General features: G+C 42.9%; 6 protein-coding genes across 6 annotated transcripts; 5 read left to right on the top strand and 1 right to left on the bottom strand.

Moving 5' to 3' along the window:
• Positions 1-236: 236 nt before the first annotated feature.
• Positions 237-1,916, bottom strand: EAF01_005309 (uncharacterized protein; the record flags this gene model as incomplete). The annotated part of the gene is made up of 2 exons (XM_038913564.1): positions 237-1,293; positions 1,348-1,916. The coding sequence occupies 2 exons, from the start codon at positions 1,914-1,916 to the stop codon at positions 237-239; spliced, it is 1,626 nt and encodes a 541-aa protein (XP_038771650.1).
• Positions 1,917-3,505: 1,589 nt separating this feature from the next.
• Positions 3,506-6,986, top strand: EAF01_005308 (uncharacterized protein). The gene is made up of 3 exons (XM_038913563.1): positions 3,506-5,514; positions 5,567-6,228; positions 6,285-6,986. Exons 1-3 carry the CDS (start codon positions 4,741-4,743, stop codon positions 6,406-6,408), a joined length of 1,560 nt encoding a protein of 519 aa, XP_038771649.1. The 5' UTR covers positions 3,506-4,740; the 3' UTR covers positions 6,409-6,986.
• Positions 6,987-7,715: 729 nt separating this feature from the next.
• Positions 7,716-8,172, top strand: EAF01_005307 (uncharacterized protein; the record flags this gene model as incomplete). Its single annotated transcript, XM_038913562.1, has 3 exons — positions 7,716-7,803; positions 7,839-7,960; positions 8,029-8,172. 3 exons carry the CDS (start codon positions 7,716-7,718, stop codon positions 8,170-8,172), a joined length of 354 nt encoding a protein of 117 aa, XP_038771648.1.
• Positions 8,173-9,042: 870 nt separating this feature from the next.
• On the top strand, positions 9,043-11,143 carry EAF01_005306 (uncharacterized protein; the record flags this gene model as incomplete). Its single annotated transcript, XM_038913561.1, has 8 exons — positions 9,043-9,378; positions 9,473-9,670; positions 9,716-9,834; positions 9,883-10,101; positions 10,150-10,437; positions 10,493-10,610; positions 10,658-10,869; positions 10,932-11,143. 8 exons carry the CDS (start codon positions 9,043-9,045, stop codon positions 11,035-11,037), a joined length of 1,596 nt encoding a protein of 531 aa, XP_038771647.1. The 3' UTR covers positions 11,038-11,143.
• Positions 11,144-12,926: 1,783 nt separating this feature from the next.
• On the top strand, positions 12,927-14,792 carry EAF01_005305 (uncharacterized protein; the record flags this gene model as incomplete). The annotated part of the gene is made up of 4 exons (XM_038913560.1): positions 12,927-13,173; positions 13,237-13,831; positions 14,098-14,379; positions 14,426-14,792. 4 exons carry the CDS (start codon positions 12,927-12,929, stop codon positions 14,790-14,792), a joined length of 1,491 nt encoding a protein of 496 aa, XP_038771646.1.
• A 742-nt stretch (positions 14,793-15,534) lies between these two features.
• On the top strand, positions 15,535-19,129 carry EAF01_005304 (uncharacterized protein; the record flags this gene model as incomplete). Its single annotated transcript, XM_038913559.1, has 3 exons — positions 15,535-15,815; positions 16,086-16,176; positions 16,256-19,129. 3 exons carry the CDS (start codon positions 15,535-15,537, stop codon positions 19,127-19,129), a joined length of 3,246 nt encoding a protein of 1,081 aa, XP_038771645.1.
• Positions 19,130-19,156: the final 27 nt, after the last annotated feature.

Below are 19,156 nucleotides of genomic sequence, written 5' to 3'. Positions count from 1 at the left end.
ATAAGAGTAGAACAAATAAGAAGAGTAGGATAAACAATGAAACAAAGATAAACAATAAGAATAGGAATTAGATGGATGACGAGAATAAATTGAATGACGCACAAAACCTAGCATAGGAAACAACATATCCAGTATACAAAAGCCTTCCGTATGGTGATTTTCTGGCGAGCCATAAATCATTGTCTTTTCTTGTAGATATAAAAATTCATATTTGGGTATCATTGCTCTCTTTTAATTCAACTCAGCTTTTTCATGCCCCTCTTTCGCTTTCCACCAACTTCCCTTCCTTCCTCAATTTCTAACATAGCTTCACGTTTTTTCTCTCCTACCAACTTCAGCGATTCTCTGATCACTCTCGTTTCCAGATTTACGCCATCCTCGGCCCAAGCTTCCATCTGTCTTCCTACTCTACTCTCAATGGCCTGTATCAACTGTACATCTCTTTGGCCTACGAATGAAACAGCTTCTCCTTTTCTTCCAGCTCTGGCTGTACGACCAACTCGATGAATGTAGTCATCTGGATCTCTAGGAATATCGTAGTTGATTACTAAACCCACCTCTGGAATATCAAGACCACGAGCAGCTACATCAGTCGCGACTAGAATTCTAGCCGCAGAGGCACGGAATCGACCCAAATTATCAATTCTTTGTCTTTGTGGAAGTTTAGAATGAAGTGCCGTAACTCGGTGGTCTAGAAGTCGCAATAAGTGGGTAAGGTAATCGGCAGTAGTGGTTCGATTGCAAAAGATAACGATAGATTTTGGTAGATTTTTTTCTGTCAGTAGGAACATGTGCAGATAGTGTTCCCGATGTGTTACCGGTACCTGCAGATGCATTTGATTGAGGGAAGGTGGAATTGCCAAAGCTTGTGTATCCACTTCGCAAACAAAAACTGGAAGCTTTCCTGGTGTGCGGGGCATGTCCTTCAAAGCTCGCACTTCTGGAGTGACTGTAGCCGTAAACAATAAGGTTTGTCGTTTGGCGGGAGGTGGAAGGATAGATAGACATTCTTCAACATCTGGTAGCATACTTCCTGCGCTACCGGATGCAAGTAATCGATCCGCTTCATCAAGAACCACCATGCGCACCCTACGTAAAGCACCAATTGTATCTTCGCCCGAGGTTCGAATATGATCTGCCAATCTACCGGGGGTTGCGATAACAATATGTGGTCGCTGAGCAAGGGCCGTTGCCTGGGGTCGCATGTCCGAGCCTCCTGTTATTAGGACAGCCTTGAGAGATTGGGGAGATGAAATTGCTTTGAATTGCTCGTAAATTTGTAATGCCAATTCTCTGAGAAAGTGATGTCAGCCAGATGATACCATATTCAACACGGGAAGGCCTTACCTCGTGGGAGTAAGCACTAAAGCAAAGATCCCGAAAGGATCTTCAGCCCATTTTTGTAGGATTGGAACAGCAAATGCCACTGTTTTTCCAGAACCTGTGCGACTACCTCCTATACAGTCTCTTCCTTTTAATATTTCTGGTATGCAGCCCTTTTGAATTCCTGTAGGCCGCTTGATAGCCATAGATCCCAGCGATCCCACCAACCATGGCTTCACATTCAGGGCAGCAAAAGTGGTTTGCGCATCTGTAGGAGCCAATATTGCGCCATTGCCAACATTTTTGTCATCGAGAGAATTCTGTTGCGATTTAACCTTCACCCGCGAAGGAACAGATGTGGTAGCAATCAAGGAGATATCTTTTTGCGTTGGCTCCTGGGATGTTCTACGCCGTTTCCGCGAAGCTTGACTGTCTAAAGAATCTGAATCTGAATCGGATTGCGAATTGTCATCCTGCTCATCTTGTTCGTCATCGGATGAGGAATTGTGATTTGACTGTGGGGATAATCCGGGCGCTTCAATTGAAACTCGGTCGACATTCTTGGATCCTTGTATGGATTTTTTGGAAGGCATCTTGGGTGGTCCACGTCGTTTTTGGTGTTTTGAAAAAATTAGAGGAAATTATTTTTTCCCTCTACTTCATGGCTCGCTCACTACCATTTGCTGACTGTGCTATGGTACCTGCCAAATTCGCGCGCGCTAAAAGTCTTGGCGGGGTTCATCGTCTCTCTCAAAGTGTCTGAATTAGGACCAGGAGCTCAACCAATAGGAAGATCTGGATTGATATTTACATGGGCAGGCTTGCAGGTTCTTGGTACTACGACTTACCAATTGTCTAATAAGAGTGCAAGCATCAATAATATCAATTCTGCATACTCATAGAAATGGAAATAGAAATCACGCATGCAAGATTCTCTATAAAAATAGCTCGGTTATCCTTTTCATTCATGAAGAATCGATTTAGTGAATGAACAGAGAGAAACAAAGAAAATGATACTTTCTTTAGTTACAATTAGATTGATTTCGACTCCCGTCTCTTACGATTTTCTCGTATACGAAGTGGTGTATCTCATGCCAGACAAAAAGATATGGGGAAGGGGTTTTCAGGAACCGGCAGTTTGGGCGGTTTACTACACACGATTCAACTATTCCGTAAACAGGCTATTAACAGCCTATGAATTGATTTAAATGACCTACTTGGTTCGGGAAAATCCATCAAGTCATGTTAACATGTAATAAGTTACAGCTATTCAATTATTCATGAATCTAGTCACATTAAATAATGGGAAGCGAGATAGTACTGTAGAATTACGAAGTACTCCTTTTGATTAAAATACGAAGCGACTTGCAGAACTTCTTCACTGCATATGTCCGGTACCGAAAATACTGTTGATGCTAGTCTAATATGCAAATAGATACATCAGAGCACTTCTGGAAATCGGCGCTCTCTGGATGACTGCATTTCTCTGACCACCATCATCTCACCTCTCCTCATTCATGCCTTTATTACGGTACTTTATTCTTACGCCCCCTCATGATTTATACCAGTGATTGGGTTGCACGGAGTATACCGAGTAGAATTCCGTTACAGAAGAGGAATTGTTACGAAGAGAAACATATATATGGCTGAACACTAATTGCCCAATTCGCTATGAAACACCGATGCACTCGAAGGTAAGCAAGCACCTCTAATTGATTGATGAAGGTAGACGACGATGCTAGCGACGACGACAGCTTTTCGAACATCATCCACCGAACACCCGACCTGCCTTTTCATGTTCTTCGGGGAGAGTAGCCAAATACAGCTGTCTCCATAGGAATCTACAATTGGTTTGGCGCTTTGCTGCATGTGTGTTTATGCTACCCAAGCGAACAAGGTTGAACTAATTTATATAGGATAGCCGTTGAGCCGTTAAGAGACAAGACTCAAAAGTCCCTGGAACTGGAGTAGATCCGTAGCTCATCCTATTTTGATCGATAGCCAATCCCCGGGATGCTGTAAAAAAGAATTCATGTTACGTTCTATCCCAACTCGTTAGATTGTGCAGTAGTACTGGTGAAGTGACGAGGTAAGGAGTGAAAATGAAAAATAAAACAGGCATTGAGTAGTATAGATTGGTAACAATGATTTGCAAAAGAAAAGATGAGATCTTTTTTGAATAGAAACATTCAGGGCGGTTGGTTGGGTTGGTTAGTTGAAGGAATACCCGGTAGTTTCTTGGATCTCCATTGCACTCTCTCTACCTCTTAAGCCTCTCTACTCTCTACTCTCTACTCTGCACTCATCCATTCCATTCCCAATTTCCCATACCTACCTTGGTAAATCCAATCGGTCTAGTCCGGTCACTACACTTTTCAATCCTCCTCGCTCTCGCTCTCGCCCGTTGTTTGTTTGTTTGTTTGTTTGTTTTTCCCTTTCGGCTACCATTTATGATAATGCTCATGAGAGTATTTTATTGAACCACTCCACATAACCTTCTCTTCCTGTCTCTTTCGTTTCCTCCTCCTTGCTCTCTCTCCCTCCAAAAACAAAGGTCCAACTGTCTTTTACCAGGATTAAATATAAACTCTTGTCGTACGCGCATCGACCCCAATATTGTATTCCCTTGCAGCTTTTTAACGTGTATGCCATCCAATCCCATTTCGATTTAAGGGCATCAAATCTTCCTTTTGAAACCTTCTCTTATCACCATTACCATCTCTTCTTCCACCATCAATTCATTCCCTTTTTATCGTCAAGGGAAAAGCCTAACATTGTTTGTGCTTGTGGTTATCAGAATTTACTTATAATATACCGACGTTGATATATCTTTGGATTAAAAAAGATTATTTGAAACAACACAAAGGATTATTAAATATCCTTTTCCCCTCTTTCCACCAAATCCCTCCCAAGAACCCTCAATTTACTCTTTTATCGACCCACACTTCGTGACGATAAGCTTTGAAACGGAAACGAGTCTCGGTTTGAATACCTGCAGATTATTTACGAGTACTCTACCCAACATTGGAAACTGGAACTGGAAGTTGGAACAAATTGCCTCAGCATCCTTACGAGAGTTGTCACCAAATTCCTTTTACATAACAAATCTTCATCTACCTACTACCGGCATTCATTCAATTTATCCAACATCCAACCTAGCCCACTTTCCAAGAATCGAGATCAGTCACAAGACGGAACTCGGAACCTTTTCGACCATATAAAAGCATTTCCTTGTTTGCAGCAACGGTCTCTTGCAGCGGTGGACTGCATGTCGATGCAAGATCAGTGCAATAATATAAAGAACACCGGCAACGGTGTGACCCGACATTCGGAACTTAAGACAACGGCAACGACTTCGAATCCTGCCGTATCCGTTTCATTTTTACGCCGCAACCTTTCGACTATTCTGAGTGTAATATGAGTAGACAATACGAAGATCACACTACCGATTCGAAGACCTCGAGCAATCTATCCCTCAACCCATTACCCAACATGTCTTCTCCAGCTCCACTACTACGTCCCCCAATTCCAGGTAGTCGACAAAATGGCGGCGCAAGAACACCTAGGTTGGGCCTGGCCATACCACCTTCTCCTAATGCTAAGCCCGTCAATGCTCCTGCAACAAAAGGTCTCACACTTCAAATGCCTGGCTCGATGCCTGCGCGACCGGCATTACCTCGATTGCAACTAGCCACGCCCATGGGAAGTAATGCTACACCATATGAACAATCTGGAAGGGGTGCAGCTGCACCAGGACAATCTGCAAGTGGAGGAAGCGAAAGTAGTGCGGCACATTCAAGATCAGGTAGCTTTGGGCCGATGGATGGGAAGGGAAGCGGCCCAACATCTGCAGGTTCTCAGTATTCTGCATTCTCATTAGCATCGCAATATGGTTTGAGCAAGCCGCAAGGCACACCCGACCCGTCATCAGCTGTAGGCTCATTATACTCGGAAAGGAGCGAAGGAGGTGTAGGCATGGAGCGGGATGGTAGCATGAATGGACTTGAAGCATTTGACAAACTCAGCTTAGAAAAAGGGAGAACATTAGACGTCGAAGATTTAGACGATGATGGATGGCGGATAGCAAGTATGGAGAAGAGGATTGAGGAACTTGGAAGCTTGGGAGAGGGAGCAGGAGGTGCAGTGACACGATGTATGCTGAAAGGTGGAAAGACCGTCTTCGCGTTAAAGGTAATTTTTTACTTCTCACAACATCCTCTACGCCGCTTACTGATTCTATTAGATTATTACCACAAATCCTGATCCTGATGTTAAAAAACAAATCGTCCGTGAATTAGGTTTCAACAAGGGTTGTGCTAACGAACACATCTGTCGTTACTACGGAGCTTTCGTAGAACCATCGACGGCTACCATTTCCATTGCTATGGAATTTTGCGAAGGTGGTTCTCTCGACTCGATCTATCGTGAAGTAAAGAAACTTGGTGGTCGCACTGGTGAGAAGGTCCTCGGAAAGGTTGCCGAAGGTGTCCTGAACGGTCTAACCTACCTTCATGGGAAGAAGATCATTCACCGAGATATCAAACCTTCCAATATTCTCCTGTGTCGCGATGGTCAAGTAAAGCTCTGCGATTTTGGTGTAAGTGGTGAGTTTGGTACAAAGGGTGACGCAAATACGTTCATTGGCACATCTTACTACATGGCACCTGAACGTATCACTGGTCAATCATACACCATCACTTCCGATGTCTGGTCAACCGGTGTAACACTTTTGGAAGTAGCTCAACATCGCTTCCCATTTCCAGCAGATGGATCAGAAATGCAACCTCGTGCTGGATTGATCGACCTTCTAACATACATTGTTCGACAACCTATTCCAAAATTGAAAGACGAACCCGATGCCGGCATCAAATGGAGTGACAGCTTCAAATACTTTATCGAGTGTTGGTATGTTCAGTCTTAGTTCATTTGAGTGAAAAAAAGTTATACTAACTTCAAATTAGTCTCGAGAAAGACCCTACTCGTCGTGCCTCACCTTGGCGAATGTTAGAGCATCCATGGATGGTCGAGATGCGGGGCAAACGTGTGAACATGGCACACTTCTTAGCCACCGTATGGGGCTGGTGATCTAACTTCATGAATCATTCTACGACGTTGTTATCCCAAAGTCTATCCGATATCAGAGGATGGAAGAGCAAACCAATGTAGACCAAATCTACTTGGCGACGAAAAAGAAGCTAAATCACACCTTGATGATATATTACACACGACCTTGAGCCCTGACGATTCGAGACGATTACGTTATTATATGAAATTCTACCAGATATGAAAAAGATTTACTCCCGAATTTTACCATCATACCATCTACCTATACTTTCCCTTTGTATCAACGACCTCTCTTCACCTCGCAATTCACAATCATCTGCATTTGCCGGCGTCGCCATGTTTTTCTTCCTCTTAAATCGGGTTCGGCGAAGCGGCTTCTTTTTTGGGTATAGGAGAAATGGTTTTGGGGGGCATCAAGAGTGAGCGAAATTGAGCGGTTGAAGGGGATGCGATTTGCGTATGCGAATGAGTAGCGACTGTTGAAGGCTTCTCGTTCCAATTGTACTACTTACATATCCTTAGCTATCTACCTACCAAACATTCTATCTATACATTTATCTATATCTGAATCCCTTATGGCATGACATTATATGCTTGAGTTTTATCATGGCGATACTGAAATTGAAAAGCAGATTATTGGCTGGGTAATCGAGTAGCAATTGAATTTATTAACTTTTCATTAGGTCTCTGTTTTGTATGCCTGGATATGTGATGTAGATTCGTTTTAAAATAAAATGAGCGCATACTTACAATCTCCCCCTCCAAATCAAGGGTTCTTCGGGACTAGAAAGGGCCTCGCTAGTAAGGTTGTCCCCCCTCCCTTCCCCTTTGATCACTTTCTATATCATGTCTTAGCTTCAATAGAATATGATATAATAGGTATCATAGTATAACTTACAACAACAACCTAGATTATGATTCACTATACATCACCTTATTGGCAATCTCATGATTCTCGTCACCACCAACATCACTTTTATAGCCATCTTGAGGTCATATCAAGGGCACAGAATGCGCTTCTGAAGGTTCGCTCTGTGATGGTACATTCGCAAGTTTCAACAAAAGAAGCCTTGTTTCATACTCAACCCGAATATAACTATATATTCAATTCTCCATGTATGACGAATGAAATCAGTCCTTAATCGACACTTGCTCGACATGTAGATCCATTATTCCACTATGATTGGCTGGCTTCAAAAATGCCGATGTTGAATAATCCTTGAACACATCCGAATCAGAGGGGTCTACAACCTAACAAACGGAGATATGAACCTCACTATCAGCAAGAAGATACACCACATCGTACTTATTCCCTATATCAATTCATCATGTCACAAATCGATCTGATAGCAATCATCTTTCCCAAGGAGGGAAAAGCAGATAGAGTGAGCGTTGACTTCCCCGACATGTGTTCTGGTGACGACTAACCCCTAAATCTCACTATGTTGCAGAACTCCTGAACGAAATCTCTACACATACCAAGGCAACTGAACCTGTGACAAAGAAGTATGAGATTAAGAAAGCAGTCAACAAAAAGACAGGGGCTGTAGAAATCCTTATGTTTGAGAGGGGAGTTTGACATCGTTGACGTCATCTGATATATATGGATTATATGAAACTGATGAATGAGTTCATCGTTAGAAAGATAAGGCTGCAATTGCAGCCCATGGATCTTCGGAAGAATTCAAAGCTTTGGGCAAGAAGTTGAAGGATGAGGATCTGATTGCGAAGCCCATGGAATTGAAGGTTTTGAAGCATGTTGGGGGATTCTCGTCGAGGTTGTGAACGCGAAGAGTTGCGGTTTGAGAGGCTTTGGTGGTCGGATCTAAATTCTATGAGGGATATGGAGATGATACAATTGAGTCAGAATATCGGTTAATGGATTCAATCGAGGTAGAGATGTGAGTGTCACACGTGACGGAGTAGTACCTCGTCATGGAACTTTCAAGGGAGATTTGGATGAGAATGTAAAGCAAGAGAATATGTCACTTTTGGTCTTATTTTTCCCTTCGTTGCCATAAGCCTTCATGCTGCATTTCAAATACAGCTTTTGTTTGCCATTGATCGTCAGAAGAATTGGAGGATTGTGGAATCTGAGGTCTTATTTACCAACCTACTTCGATCTGGCCACCAGTTGTGACTTCCCTTTTCGTTTTCATATTCATCATCACAATCTTGATCACCGGACAACCTTACTTTCCAGATTCTTCTAAATCAACATCTTTCACTGAGTTGTTTTCTTTCTCTAATACATCATACTCATTGAGCCTTTTTCCTTTCTTCTTCTTCCTCCACTAACTCATCAAATCTCGCAATCATGGAGCATGAATGTGAACAACAACATTTCTCTCCCTTGGTTTTTACCTCTCCCACGGGAAAGTATTCCAGGTGGAAATTGATACTATTGCACAATTGTCACCAAAGCACGGCAAATCCAACAGTGTGGTATCAATCATTGAGCTGAGAGCTTCATCTCCATCTCCAAAATTGTCTGGCCTCGGCGGTTTTGATGGCCATGGATCCGAGACTCCACAGCTTTCAAAGTTTGTTCCCAGCCCGAAAGTCCAACTGGAATGTATGATGGCAATATCAAAGCATAGTTGATACACGCCGACACTGATACGAATTGAAGGTGCACTTAATCCAAGACACATCATGCTGACAAGAATTTTTAGAGCCCTGCCTTCACACCAGCGGAAACGTTCCTCGTGCGGAGGCTCTCCACTTATTTCCATCACGACTTCTACACAGTCGTGTGAGAAAATGGAAAATTCGGGCATGAAATCATCGTCATCTCACAAGAGGCAACCGGAAAATTCGTTGTGTGATGATTTCCAGGAGGGTGAGGAGTTCGATGTTTGCAAAGCTTACATGGTTTACAATGAATATGGTGAACTGGTTGATGCTCATAGCCATCTTCAAACCAAAAACACCCAAGATTTGTCAGTCACAGAAATATTGAGATTGATCAAAAAAGCATACCACCACGACGTTAGTTCTTCCCGTCATCCTAGGATGTCATGAGACTTGCAGTCCACAGTGCTAGAGTGGGTTTGGAACTTCATGCTGACTTTACATTCAATAGTTCAGAGCGAGAATGAACGATATCGAACAGATCAAGGGCCAAAGCTCATTAAGCTCAGAAAAAGACAACTTAACATCTGAGGAAAAATTGTCATATTGGGAATACAACCCGAGTACATCGACGAAGACTACACCGGTCAGTGGGGATCTACAGTGTCGGTCTGTTCCTGTATACCAAGGACCACCTCGGGTTTTGGAGGTATGTCTTCTCTACTACACGATGAAATCGTGCTAATTAAGATAGATTGGGTGTAGCGACGGGAGTTGGTGTTTCAAAGTTAAGGAAGACCAACCAGATTGGACTGTGGAGGGAATCGATGAGACAGACCACTGGTCTTGTGTGCAAAGAGACATTCAGATTAAGTATGATGATTGTCCTCGTCTGAAACTGCCGTGCTAATTAAGCCATAGGGATTTCATTGTTCCGACTCCCGAGATGGACATGTCCGATTATTTCAGCCGTGTCAATTCTTCACAAACCCAAACCGCCCCTGCTTTTAATGTTCGAAACCTCAATTGCCTACTAGCGCATTCAGATCCAATTCCGCATAACCTATACTCCTTTATCCGTGGAAGAGATGTCTTCGACAGAGTTGAGAGTTACAAGAGCTTTTTAGATGATGTTCGCTTGTGAGTAGGTCCCCAAGATTTACTAGGACTACGGCTAACGGCGAATAGAATTCTCCAACCTGGTGGAGTTGTGGAGTTTTTGGAAGTTGACCCTAGACCAAGATCAAAATTGGCAGGTCATACTACTGTGAATCGTGAAGAATATCATCAGAGCGCACCCCAAACTGATTGGACTGATAATATTGCCGATCGTCTTAGGCGGCCATCTTACGATAGCGAACTTGCAGATACAGTACCCGGTTGGATGGAAAGAGTTATGGAACGCCATAAAGCAATATTGCGTCCACGCGATGGAATTCCTGCGGTCAATCTAAAGTCTTGGTTAGAGGGGGCGGGGTAAGCTAATGAATAGGCACTCTGTCTCGTCATATAAAGAACTAACGTTACATAGATTCTGGGATGTTAAAGAGATTGTTCATCGGCTACCCGTAGGAGGGTCTACAACTACCGGTCAGCGTCTAAACGACTTCATCCTGTACCAGATTGAGCTCGAGAACGATATACCTCAGGTATTCTTTTCCCAGTCATTTTGAATTTCTCGGCTAACTGAATATAGCTTCGTGAGAGGTTGCTACCTGTCGAGGTTGAGGAGATTGAGAGTGGCAATTACTGCCTCGCCTTGCACATCGTAACGGCGCGTAAGCCGCGCTGCCCCCGAGCTGGCGATCTTCTCATGAATGGCACCAGAGAGGAAATGACGGATATGAAATATGATCAGATGGCTAGAGTCAATGAATTGCCAGTGAAGAATCAAGCAGGATGGAAAAGGTTATTCCAGTACAGAAGTAACCTCTTATCTTACACCTTCTGACCTGTTTATGTCTTGATAGATTCGATCTCGGTCGCATTTCCGAAATGATGACATCATTCGATGAACATCACCCAGGAAATATCTCACTCTCATCCCCACTCTCTCAACTAAGGGATGGAGCTTGATATATGCTGGAGTTTAGGCGAAGTTTCGAAGATGTAGGTATAGAGGATGAGGAATAATATGGCTAAATTCAGTGTATGGCTTATCTCAATGGCTAGATTTCATAAACTATGAGCATCATAATGTAGGGAATTTGCTTCCATGACAAACAATTGCAATCAGACATTGGCAAAGTATAGCTCTTAGCCGTTGGCCATTCAATGAAAGAACTGCTTGTTTCAATTAAAGATCAGCCACCAACCATAGACGCCTTAAATCGCAGTTCAATTACTGATTTTTCTGATATATCAATTGGGAGTTTATAGAAAGAATACGCAAACCCCTAGGAAACAAACAGTAACCACCTAGTACTTTTCGGGGCCGGATCAAGCCCCTACATCTCAACGACATTAAGAAACAACAGCATAGATCCCCTCGATATATAGGGAAATTGCCGTTCTCGTTCTGAAAAAACTTGTTTGACAGCAAGAAGGAGCTTACCGCTTAAGCGAATGGTCTACGCGGTATTTGGTAACAAAGCATCACAATTTTCGTGAAATACACTAGGAAAGCTTGGTTTGACAACAACTTATTGTTATTTTCTTGGGCGAGAAAGAAATTATCAGGTATTGTCCGGCGAAGGAGATGGCATGTAATTGGCGCTCTAGATTGATCAGATATGAAGAATGAACAGATGCGCGTGTAACATTTCTTTGCTAGTGATAATTTGAGAGTTTCGTCGCACGTGTGCAGTGATGAGTTGTGCTACTTCTTCTTCGGTAGGTTGGATCTATTGCATTCCTATGGTAGCCGTCCGGGCTGATACGATCTAGCTGTATCCTCGAGTCGATTGATGTTTGATGTGCCTGTGAGCAATGGTCGGAATTACCCTCTAAATACAGAGAAAGTTCTAGAAAACTTGGAGACTAATCTTTCCTGGTACATTTGGGGGATCAAAATTTCAATTACTGGTTGATTAACTTAATAATTCCAATCTAAGGTGGGCGACTGTAGCTTCCAATAGGTTCGGAGAATTTGGCAAACTTGAACTGATTCACCGTGATGGTCTTCTTCATAAATTAAAACGTAACATTTGCAGGTTGACAATATAAAAGGTGCAACAAAGAAACAAAGATATCCCACGTGGGTTCTTGCAGGAGAAACTGACGGAGATATCCACGCCACGACGTAACAATCATGATATCAAGTCTCTTGTCATTGGTTCTAATGTGCTACTGCTTGTTCGGTTGGGGTGATAATGTGGAGATATCCTGCTGATAAAAGGGGAAGGGGTTCTACTTGGAACAACCTTTGGAAATCTGGGTTTCACCGTTTCAAGACTCAGAATTTCTTATTCTACGTGTATACTCCGTACAAAGAAGAGTTCTGGAGATAAACAGGGAGGAATCATCCTTTGGTCCTTACATTGAACGTAGAAGTGATATGCCTGCTCATGATATTATCATCCAGCTGACGGAAAAAATCGAATCATACATAAATCTCGACACCAATCTCTTCAGTTGCTCCTCCCTTTCGATATCCCAACAACACAAAGATTGAATGGTCAATTAACACATTTTGGAAAGAAATATGTTTACTCAATGGCGATTCAAATGCGGAAGAAAATGCGAACCCCGGTATTGTATCCGAGGATCTATTCAGTTGAACATCGTGTCTACCTACATGACTTACCGCACTGATTAAAATCTCAAGAGGAAGTGACTGTTATCTGAACCTGCCTATCATGGATTCACATACTGTTTATTCGCCATTTCTGAGGAGTTGCGATCATGCGGGTCACATCGAAAAACTTGTTTGTCGTAAGGACTCCAAGATAGACTCGATCGATATCTGTCAATACTGTAACGCTTTCCACATGTCATCTAAGGAGTGCGGAAACATACCAATTAAGATGAGTGAAACACTCTCAGATTATACGGTGCCCACGTTGCCCACGTTGCCGAAGATACCGAGATATCTGGATACGATACAGGAAATCGATACTGAAAGTTCGATGACGGTGTCGCAGACCTTGGCTTTTGATGGCTTAGATGGTACTCGGGAAAAAGATGACCAAGCTTATGGTTTTGTTCAGCTTCCGAATTCAGAAAAGAAGATTTCATCGAGACAAGTTCCACCAAGAACTCATGATCATATGTGTAAGATAAAAATTACTTCTGTAACTTACATTTAGGTGGGATACCATGCTAATGTTATGGTAGCTCCGCTTCATCCATCTGTAATCTCTCCTTTCAATTTGATGCCTTTATCTCCCACATTTTCGGATTCTCCAGGTCAGTCTGTTTTGTTCGGCGTATCGAAGATATCAGTGTTGTCGAATCGTCCACGGGAAGACGGAGATGACTATCGTCTTGAAAAGTCAGACTTCATACGCCAGGAATTGAGGAAGCCATTATTTCCAATCAACGAGATACACACACTGGAAAGTCTGATCGATGACCTACTGGATGAAGGACCATCTCTCGAATTCGAGGTTATCACTTATGCCCGGCTAGACAAGATAGTAGAGGAGATTTTGCAACACGTAAGGAACAATTTTCTCAGCCAAGGACCTTCATTTAAACAGATTATGAGAAAAGCACAAAAGCTTCGCGAACAATGGATTGAAACCTTCGGAGACAGATTTCATACGATGGATGATGAGCGATTGAAGTTCATGAAGGAATCTGGCTGTCTTCGGGACATTGAGCTACAAACCACTTCTGAGTTATCCAAATCAGATGGTCCTGCGTGGAAAATAAGAAGGACCGCAACATTTTCGGAGAAGGATGCTAATGAGAATTTCGAGCCAGGAGCGTAAGTTGAAAATTCCTTATGTCTCGCAATACCTCTCAAAGCACAGGTGCCTTTCAATATACAATTGCTTCTCAAGGTACGAATGCTTTTCAATATATAGATGGGGTTTAGAGTATAAATTCCTTTCAATATATGAATACTTTTCGAAGCATAAATATCTTTCAGAGCACAAATTCCTTTCAATATATAAATGGATTCTAAAGTTTAGATTCCTTTTAATACATGAATGCTTCTTAAAGCAAAAAGGCTAACCAGACACTGAGCAGCTGGTTCCTTAATACACATTGCGCCGTCCGCGATGGCATTGTGCCCGATGCGAAGGATGGGTTTACTTGGGGAGTGAATGGTAAACCAGTTGCATTTGCTATGCTTTCTGGGTTTGAAATTAAAGGTTCCGGAATGAGACAATGGGTACACATCATAGAATCGAGAGTCTGCGCATATCACGCTCGTCGGCTCATGTGTGTCGGGAATGTCATCAGACTTCTGCGGGGTCACAAATTGAAAAGTGAAAGGGCACCCAGGCTCGGAGTTAGATATGATGGCCTGTAAGTAAATCTACATGGCACTTGATACATATGCTGATCGGTATAGCTATAAGATTGAAAGTTGGGGTCAAGTTCTCTTGAAGCTGTCAGCGGGACCTGACATCTATCGTAACACTATAACCCTAGTGGAACTCTCAGGACAAAACACAATGGAAGACCTGGATGTAATTCCAACACCATGGCAGATGGACAACTTCATAATTTATAAGAAGATGATTGAGAATGATATCAAGGCACGCGAAGGTGAAGCTGCTTACAAAGAATACAAGTCTTCGGAAGGGAAAAAAGAAGCAGCTCGAAAGGCTTTCGTTTCGAAATTGAAGTCGTACGACCAGCCTGCATTTAAGTTGCTCGATTGTACGACTCACAGACTTGAAAATGCATTTCCGCTTCCACTATCATTCGAAGCATAACTAACCACAACATCTAAAGTATGCTTAGTTTGAGGATACATACAACGCATAGAGCCAAAACGACGTTGTGATTGACATGAGAGGAACGGGTGTTAGAGGAGAGTAGGAGAAAGAGCGAGCCCCTTTATGATTATAACGAGGTATGACACATAATATAATGTAACGAATTGACGAATCAAGATAGATATGATGGTCCTCCGTGATAGCGATTCCAATAGCATTCTATTCTCACCTACTCAGGTAGATTTTCCATATAAAACAATAAAGCCATTTTAGACATTGAAAGAGCATTTGACTGGATTTGATCTTGACCTATCTATATGAAGAAAAGAAAGATCAAGATTGATCACTAACGAGACTCTTCACCAATTCAATTATTCCATTTCCATTCAGAGAATTTAGATATTAAGTAGTATTGTATTTGCATACTATTTAAGGATTTAGTTAAAACTACCCATCCTCATAAAAAATTGTAGTTGATTTATTATAGAATTTATTAGGGTGATCAGAAATGGCATCTTTTTTCTCATAGATATAGCATGTGCATAGGTTATGGGATTGGCTGGTTGCCGTAGTTAGTGCAAAATGAAATCACGTGGCCAATATACCTGGAGAAAAATCTCAATTCATTTTCAGACTTCACTTCTCACCTCACCTTCCCGTCGGAACCTTCCTGGTTTAATAATTTGAGGTTCTTTCCAATTTGAGATTTTAGACCAGCAAGTGAATTTTATCGACAAATATGGCTAGCTTAGAAAGCAACGAACAAGGTTCGTCACCTCGAAAGAGGCAGAAGCTCGATTCTTCTTTAGCTACCCCCATCACTACAACTTCTTCTTCTCAATTGAATATCACAACCAGTTCGAATCCAAACAACAAAATGGAGATTGAACAGCCAAGCCAAAGTTTGGTCTCTGAAGTTCCATTATCTTCCCGACCCGAACATGCTCAAGAAGTTCGATCTGGAATTCTTCATTATGTTAACAAGAAAAACCCTGGGTTTCAAGGTATATTGAAGCAGAGGTGTGTTTGTTTGTCTTTCCTTGCTTTCTCCAGTTTGATGCGATGTTTGCCAATACTGCAGTTGAAGACGATTGCTTTTACAATTTTGTTGTTTACTCCTTCACAACTATGGTGCTTATCTTCCAAATTCCGTTTGAGATGTCCCATTACTTTTATTTGGCTTCTCATCACGGTCAAACGGATTGTAATTATTGCCAGTATGGCTATACGATATTGTTGATATTGTAACTTTATCTTCACTTTGAACTCTAGCTAATTATGGTGCATTAGATACACGGATTTCCTGGTCAACGAAATCTCCTTGGGAGGCGAGGTGGTTCATCTTAAGAATATTAAAGCTCCTCAAAGCAACCAGCGCGGAGTGAGTTGTTACCCCCAAAAGATATCTTAGATCAATCTGCCATTTTCTAGCAGAACGCAAAACTAATGGCTGTGAACAGAATGCAGAAAATGCCATTACCGTTTCAACAGAAATTGGTAAAGAGAACCAACCAACAGTAGGTGGTTTGGAGCAGACTGAATCAGTACAACCTACTTCTACTGGCTCTGCTGCAGCTGAAAGTGCGGCTCTCGCGGATGTCACAAACAACAGCGGTCCTGTGGCTCCAAGCACTTCAGCTACTGCAGTCAGTGATGATGTTACAGCACAGCCATCAGCTGAAGAGTCAAATGTCGTAAATATCAAAGAACTTCGACCTAACGATATGGAAATTCTTGTTGAATACTTTGGCGACGCTCTGGCACTCCAGATCATCGAGTTGGACAAAAAGATTCAGCAGAAGCCCAATGCCAAAGCTGCTACATTTGGTTCCCTAAAATCAGAACCAATTGACGACAGACCCCGCCGTGGACGCATTCATGGCTTTGTGCGTGCGCGTTTTGAGTCGCGTCTAGAGACTGAAGCTTTGGATGACAATTCTATCAGTATCTTCGCAGCTGCTCCACAGCAGCAACAACGTGGCAAAGGACAAAATCAACGAGGTAGAGGTCAAAATAATGTCAGTCGCGGCAACTTTCGGGGTCAACCAAATGGCCAACCCAAACCAAAGGGAAAGGTTGGATGGGAAGAACTTGGTGGGGAATATCTTCACTTCGCGCTTTACAAGGAAAACAAGGACACCATGGAGACTATTAATTTGCTGGCTAAGTTGACTAGGACTGGCCCCAAAGACTTTGCCTACGCAGGTACTAAAGATCGCCGTGCAGCCACCGCACAGCGTGTTAGTGCTTTTCGACACCATGTCACAAGCATGGCTGAGCTCAACAAGACGTTAAGAAATCGATGCAGAGTTGGTGACTTTAAGTATGAAAAGTATCCACTCAGACTAGGCGATCTCGAGGGTAACGTTTTTACCATCACACTGCGCGATTGCCATTTCGGAGACGATACTGATATGGATGATGCCACAAAGGTTCAATCGGCAGAAAAAGTTGTTGGTGATGCTATTAAACACCTGCAAACCCGCGGTTTTCTCAATTACTTTGGCTTGCAACGTTTTGGCACCTTTGCAATCGGTACACATGAAATCGGCAAACTGATTTTGAAAGGTAACTTCAAAGGTGCTGTCGATTCTTTGCTCGCGTTTAACGAGGATGCACTTGCAGCAGCCCAGTCAGGCCAAGAGAGCAGCACCATTGGTAGAGATGATATGGCGCGTGCCCTTGCTATTCATAAATTTCGGGAAACCGGCAGAAACTCCGGTGGCAGGGACTCACTTCCACCAAGATTTTCTGCAGAGCGAGCTATCATTCAACACATGTCTTCTGAGCGCAAGCGCAACGACTATGCGGGTGCTGTACTCTCCATTTCACGCCATCTTCGTACTATGTATGTGCATGGGTACCAATCTTTCATTTGGAATATTGTAGCCTCCAGAAGATGGGAACGCTATGGAGATAAAGTCATTGAAGGTGATCTTGTTTTGGTAGAGAACAAAGCTCCGGAGCAAAAAGATGAAGTTGATGAAAATGGAGAAATTGTGATTCACGCTTCTGGAGGGGACGCCGCACTTACTTCCGATGAAGTGTTCCAGCGTGCACGCTGCCTTTCGGCTGAAGAAGCTGACAGTAGAGCCTTTACGATATTCGACATTGTCCTTCCTATGCCAGGTTATGACATCGAATACCCCAATAACGAAATTGGAGACTTTTACAAGGAGTTCATGGCTAGCGAGCCGGGTGGTGGTCTGGATCCTGCCGATATGCGCCGAAAGATCAAGGACTTTAGTCTTAGTGGTAGCTATAGACACCTTATTGGCCGAGTCAAAGAGGGCATGAGTTTCGAAGTCAGAACTTATCACGATGAAAATGAACAGCTAGTCGAGACTGACTTGGAGACCATCGAGAAGAACAATCCTGAAGATAATGAGCCTTCCCACATTCAAACAACACACGTCTTCGCTAGGAGAGAAGGCGACCCACACGGCTATGCAAAATTCCAAGAGAATAACCGTCATCAGAATGACAATCAACAGGAGAACGGACATCGAGACAATGGCGCTCAGTACAGCCAAGGTGGAAGACAACAAGGTGGACGTGCTCGTCACATGGCCGATGCTGCAGAACAAGGTCGCCAAAATCTGGCTGTCTATGGTGGTAGTGCTCAGCATGATGCTTGGAAAGCACTACCCAGCAAACTTGCCGAAGAAGACAAAGCTGCAGCTGAAGCATGGGAGGTAGAAAAATTGAAGCCTGTCGATGTGGATACTATCAAGCAACCAATCTACAAAGAAACATTCATCCAAACTTCTGCGGATTATGAGGGTCGTCGCACCGGAGTTAGAACTCAACAAACTCTCGGTTCGAAGAATGAGCTTATTGAAAAAAACATCTTGGATAACAGAGTGGCAGATATCAAGACAAAGTCAAAGGTTCAGGTCACTGAAACTCCATTGTCCGAATCTGATGATGACACTGAGACTCAAGAGGGAGGCATGAAACTGGAAGTTTCGGCTGGTCTTAAAAGATCCGCTGATGAGATCTCGAAGGGACCTGTTGGCGGAAGCAAGAAAGATCAAGTAGTCATCAAAGTTGTGGAAGTTGACGATAAGAAAGACGGCAATTCCGCTGTGATTTCTACTGAGATCACAGAAGACACCAAATCATCCGAATTACCTCAACCAACATTTACCGACACTGAAATGACAACCGTACCAGCTGTAGAGGCAGTCACCGAGGAAGCAAGACCTGCTCGACTTGCAGTAATTGTCAAATTTGGTCTCGGCTCAAGTATGTATGCTACAATGGCTCTTCGGGAGTTGATGCAGCAAGGAGGCGTCCAGGTCTACCAACCAGACTTCTCTTCCGGCAGATAGTTTTTTTAATACGTTGAAAGCGTTTGT

This window comes from Botrytis porri (genome assembly GCF_014898465.1).
Source record: "Botrytis porri strain MUCL 3234 chromosome Unknown BPOR_006, whole genome shotgun sequence".
Taxonomy (NCBI): Eukaryota; Fungi; Ascomycota; class Leotiomycetes; order Helotiales; family Sclerotiniaceae; genus Botrytis; species Botrytis porri.
This window is presented reverse-complemented; position numbering and strand designations above follow the sequence as displayed.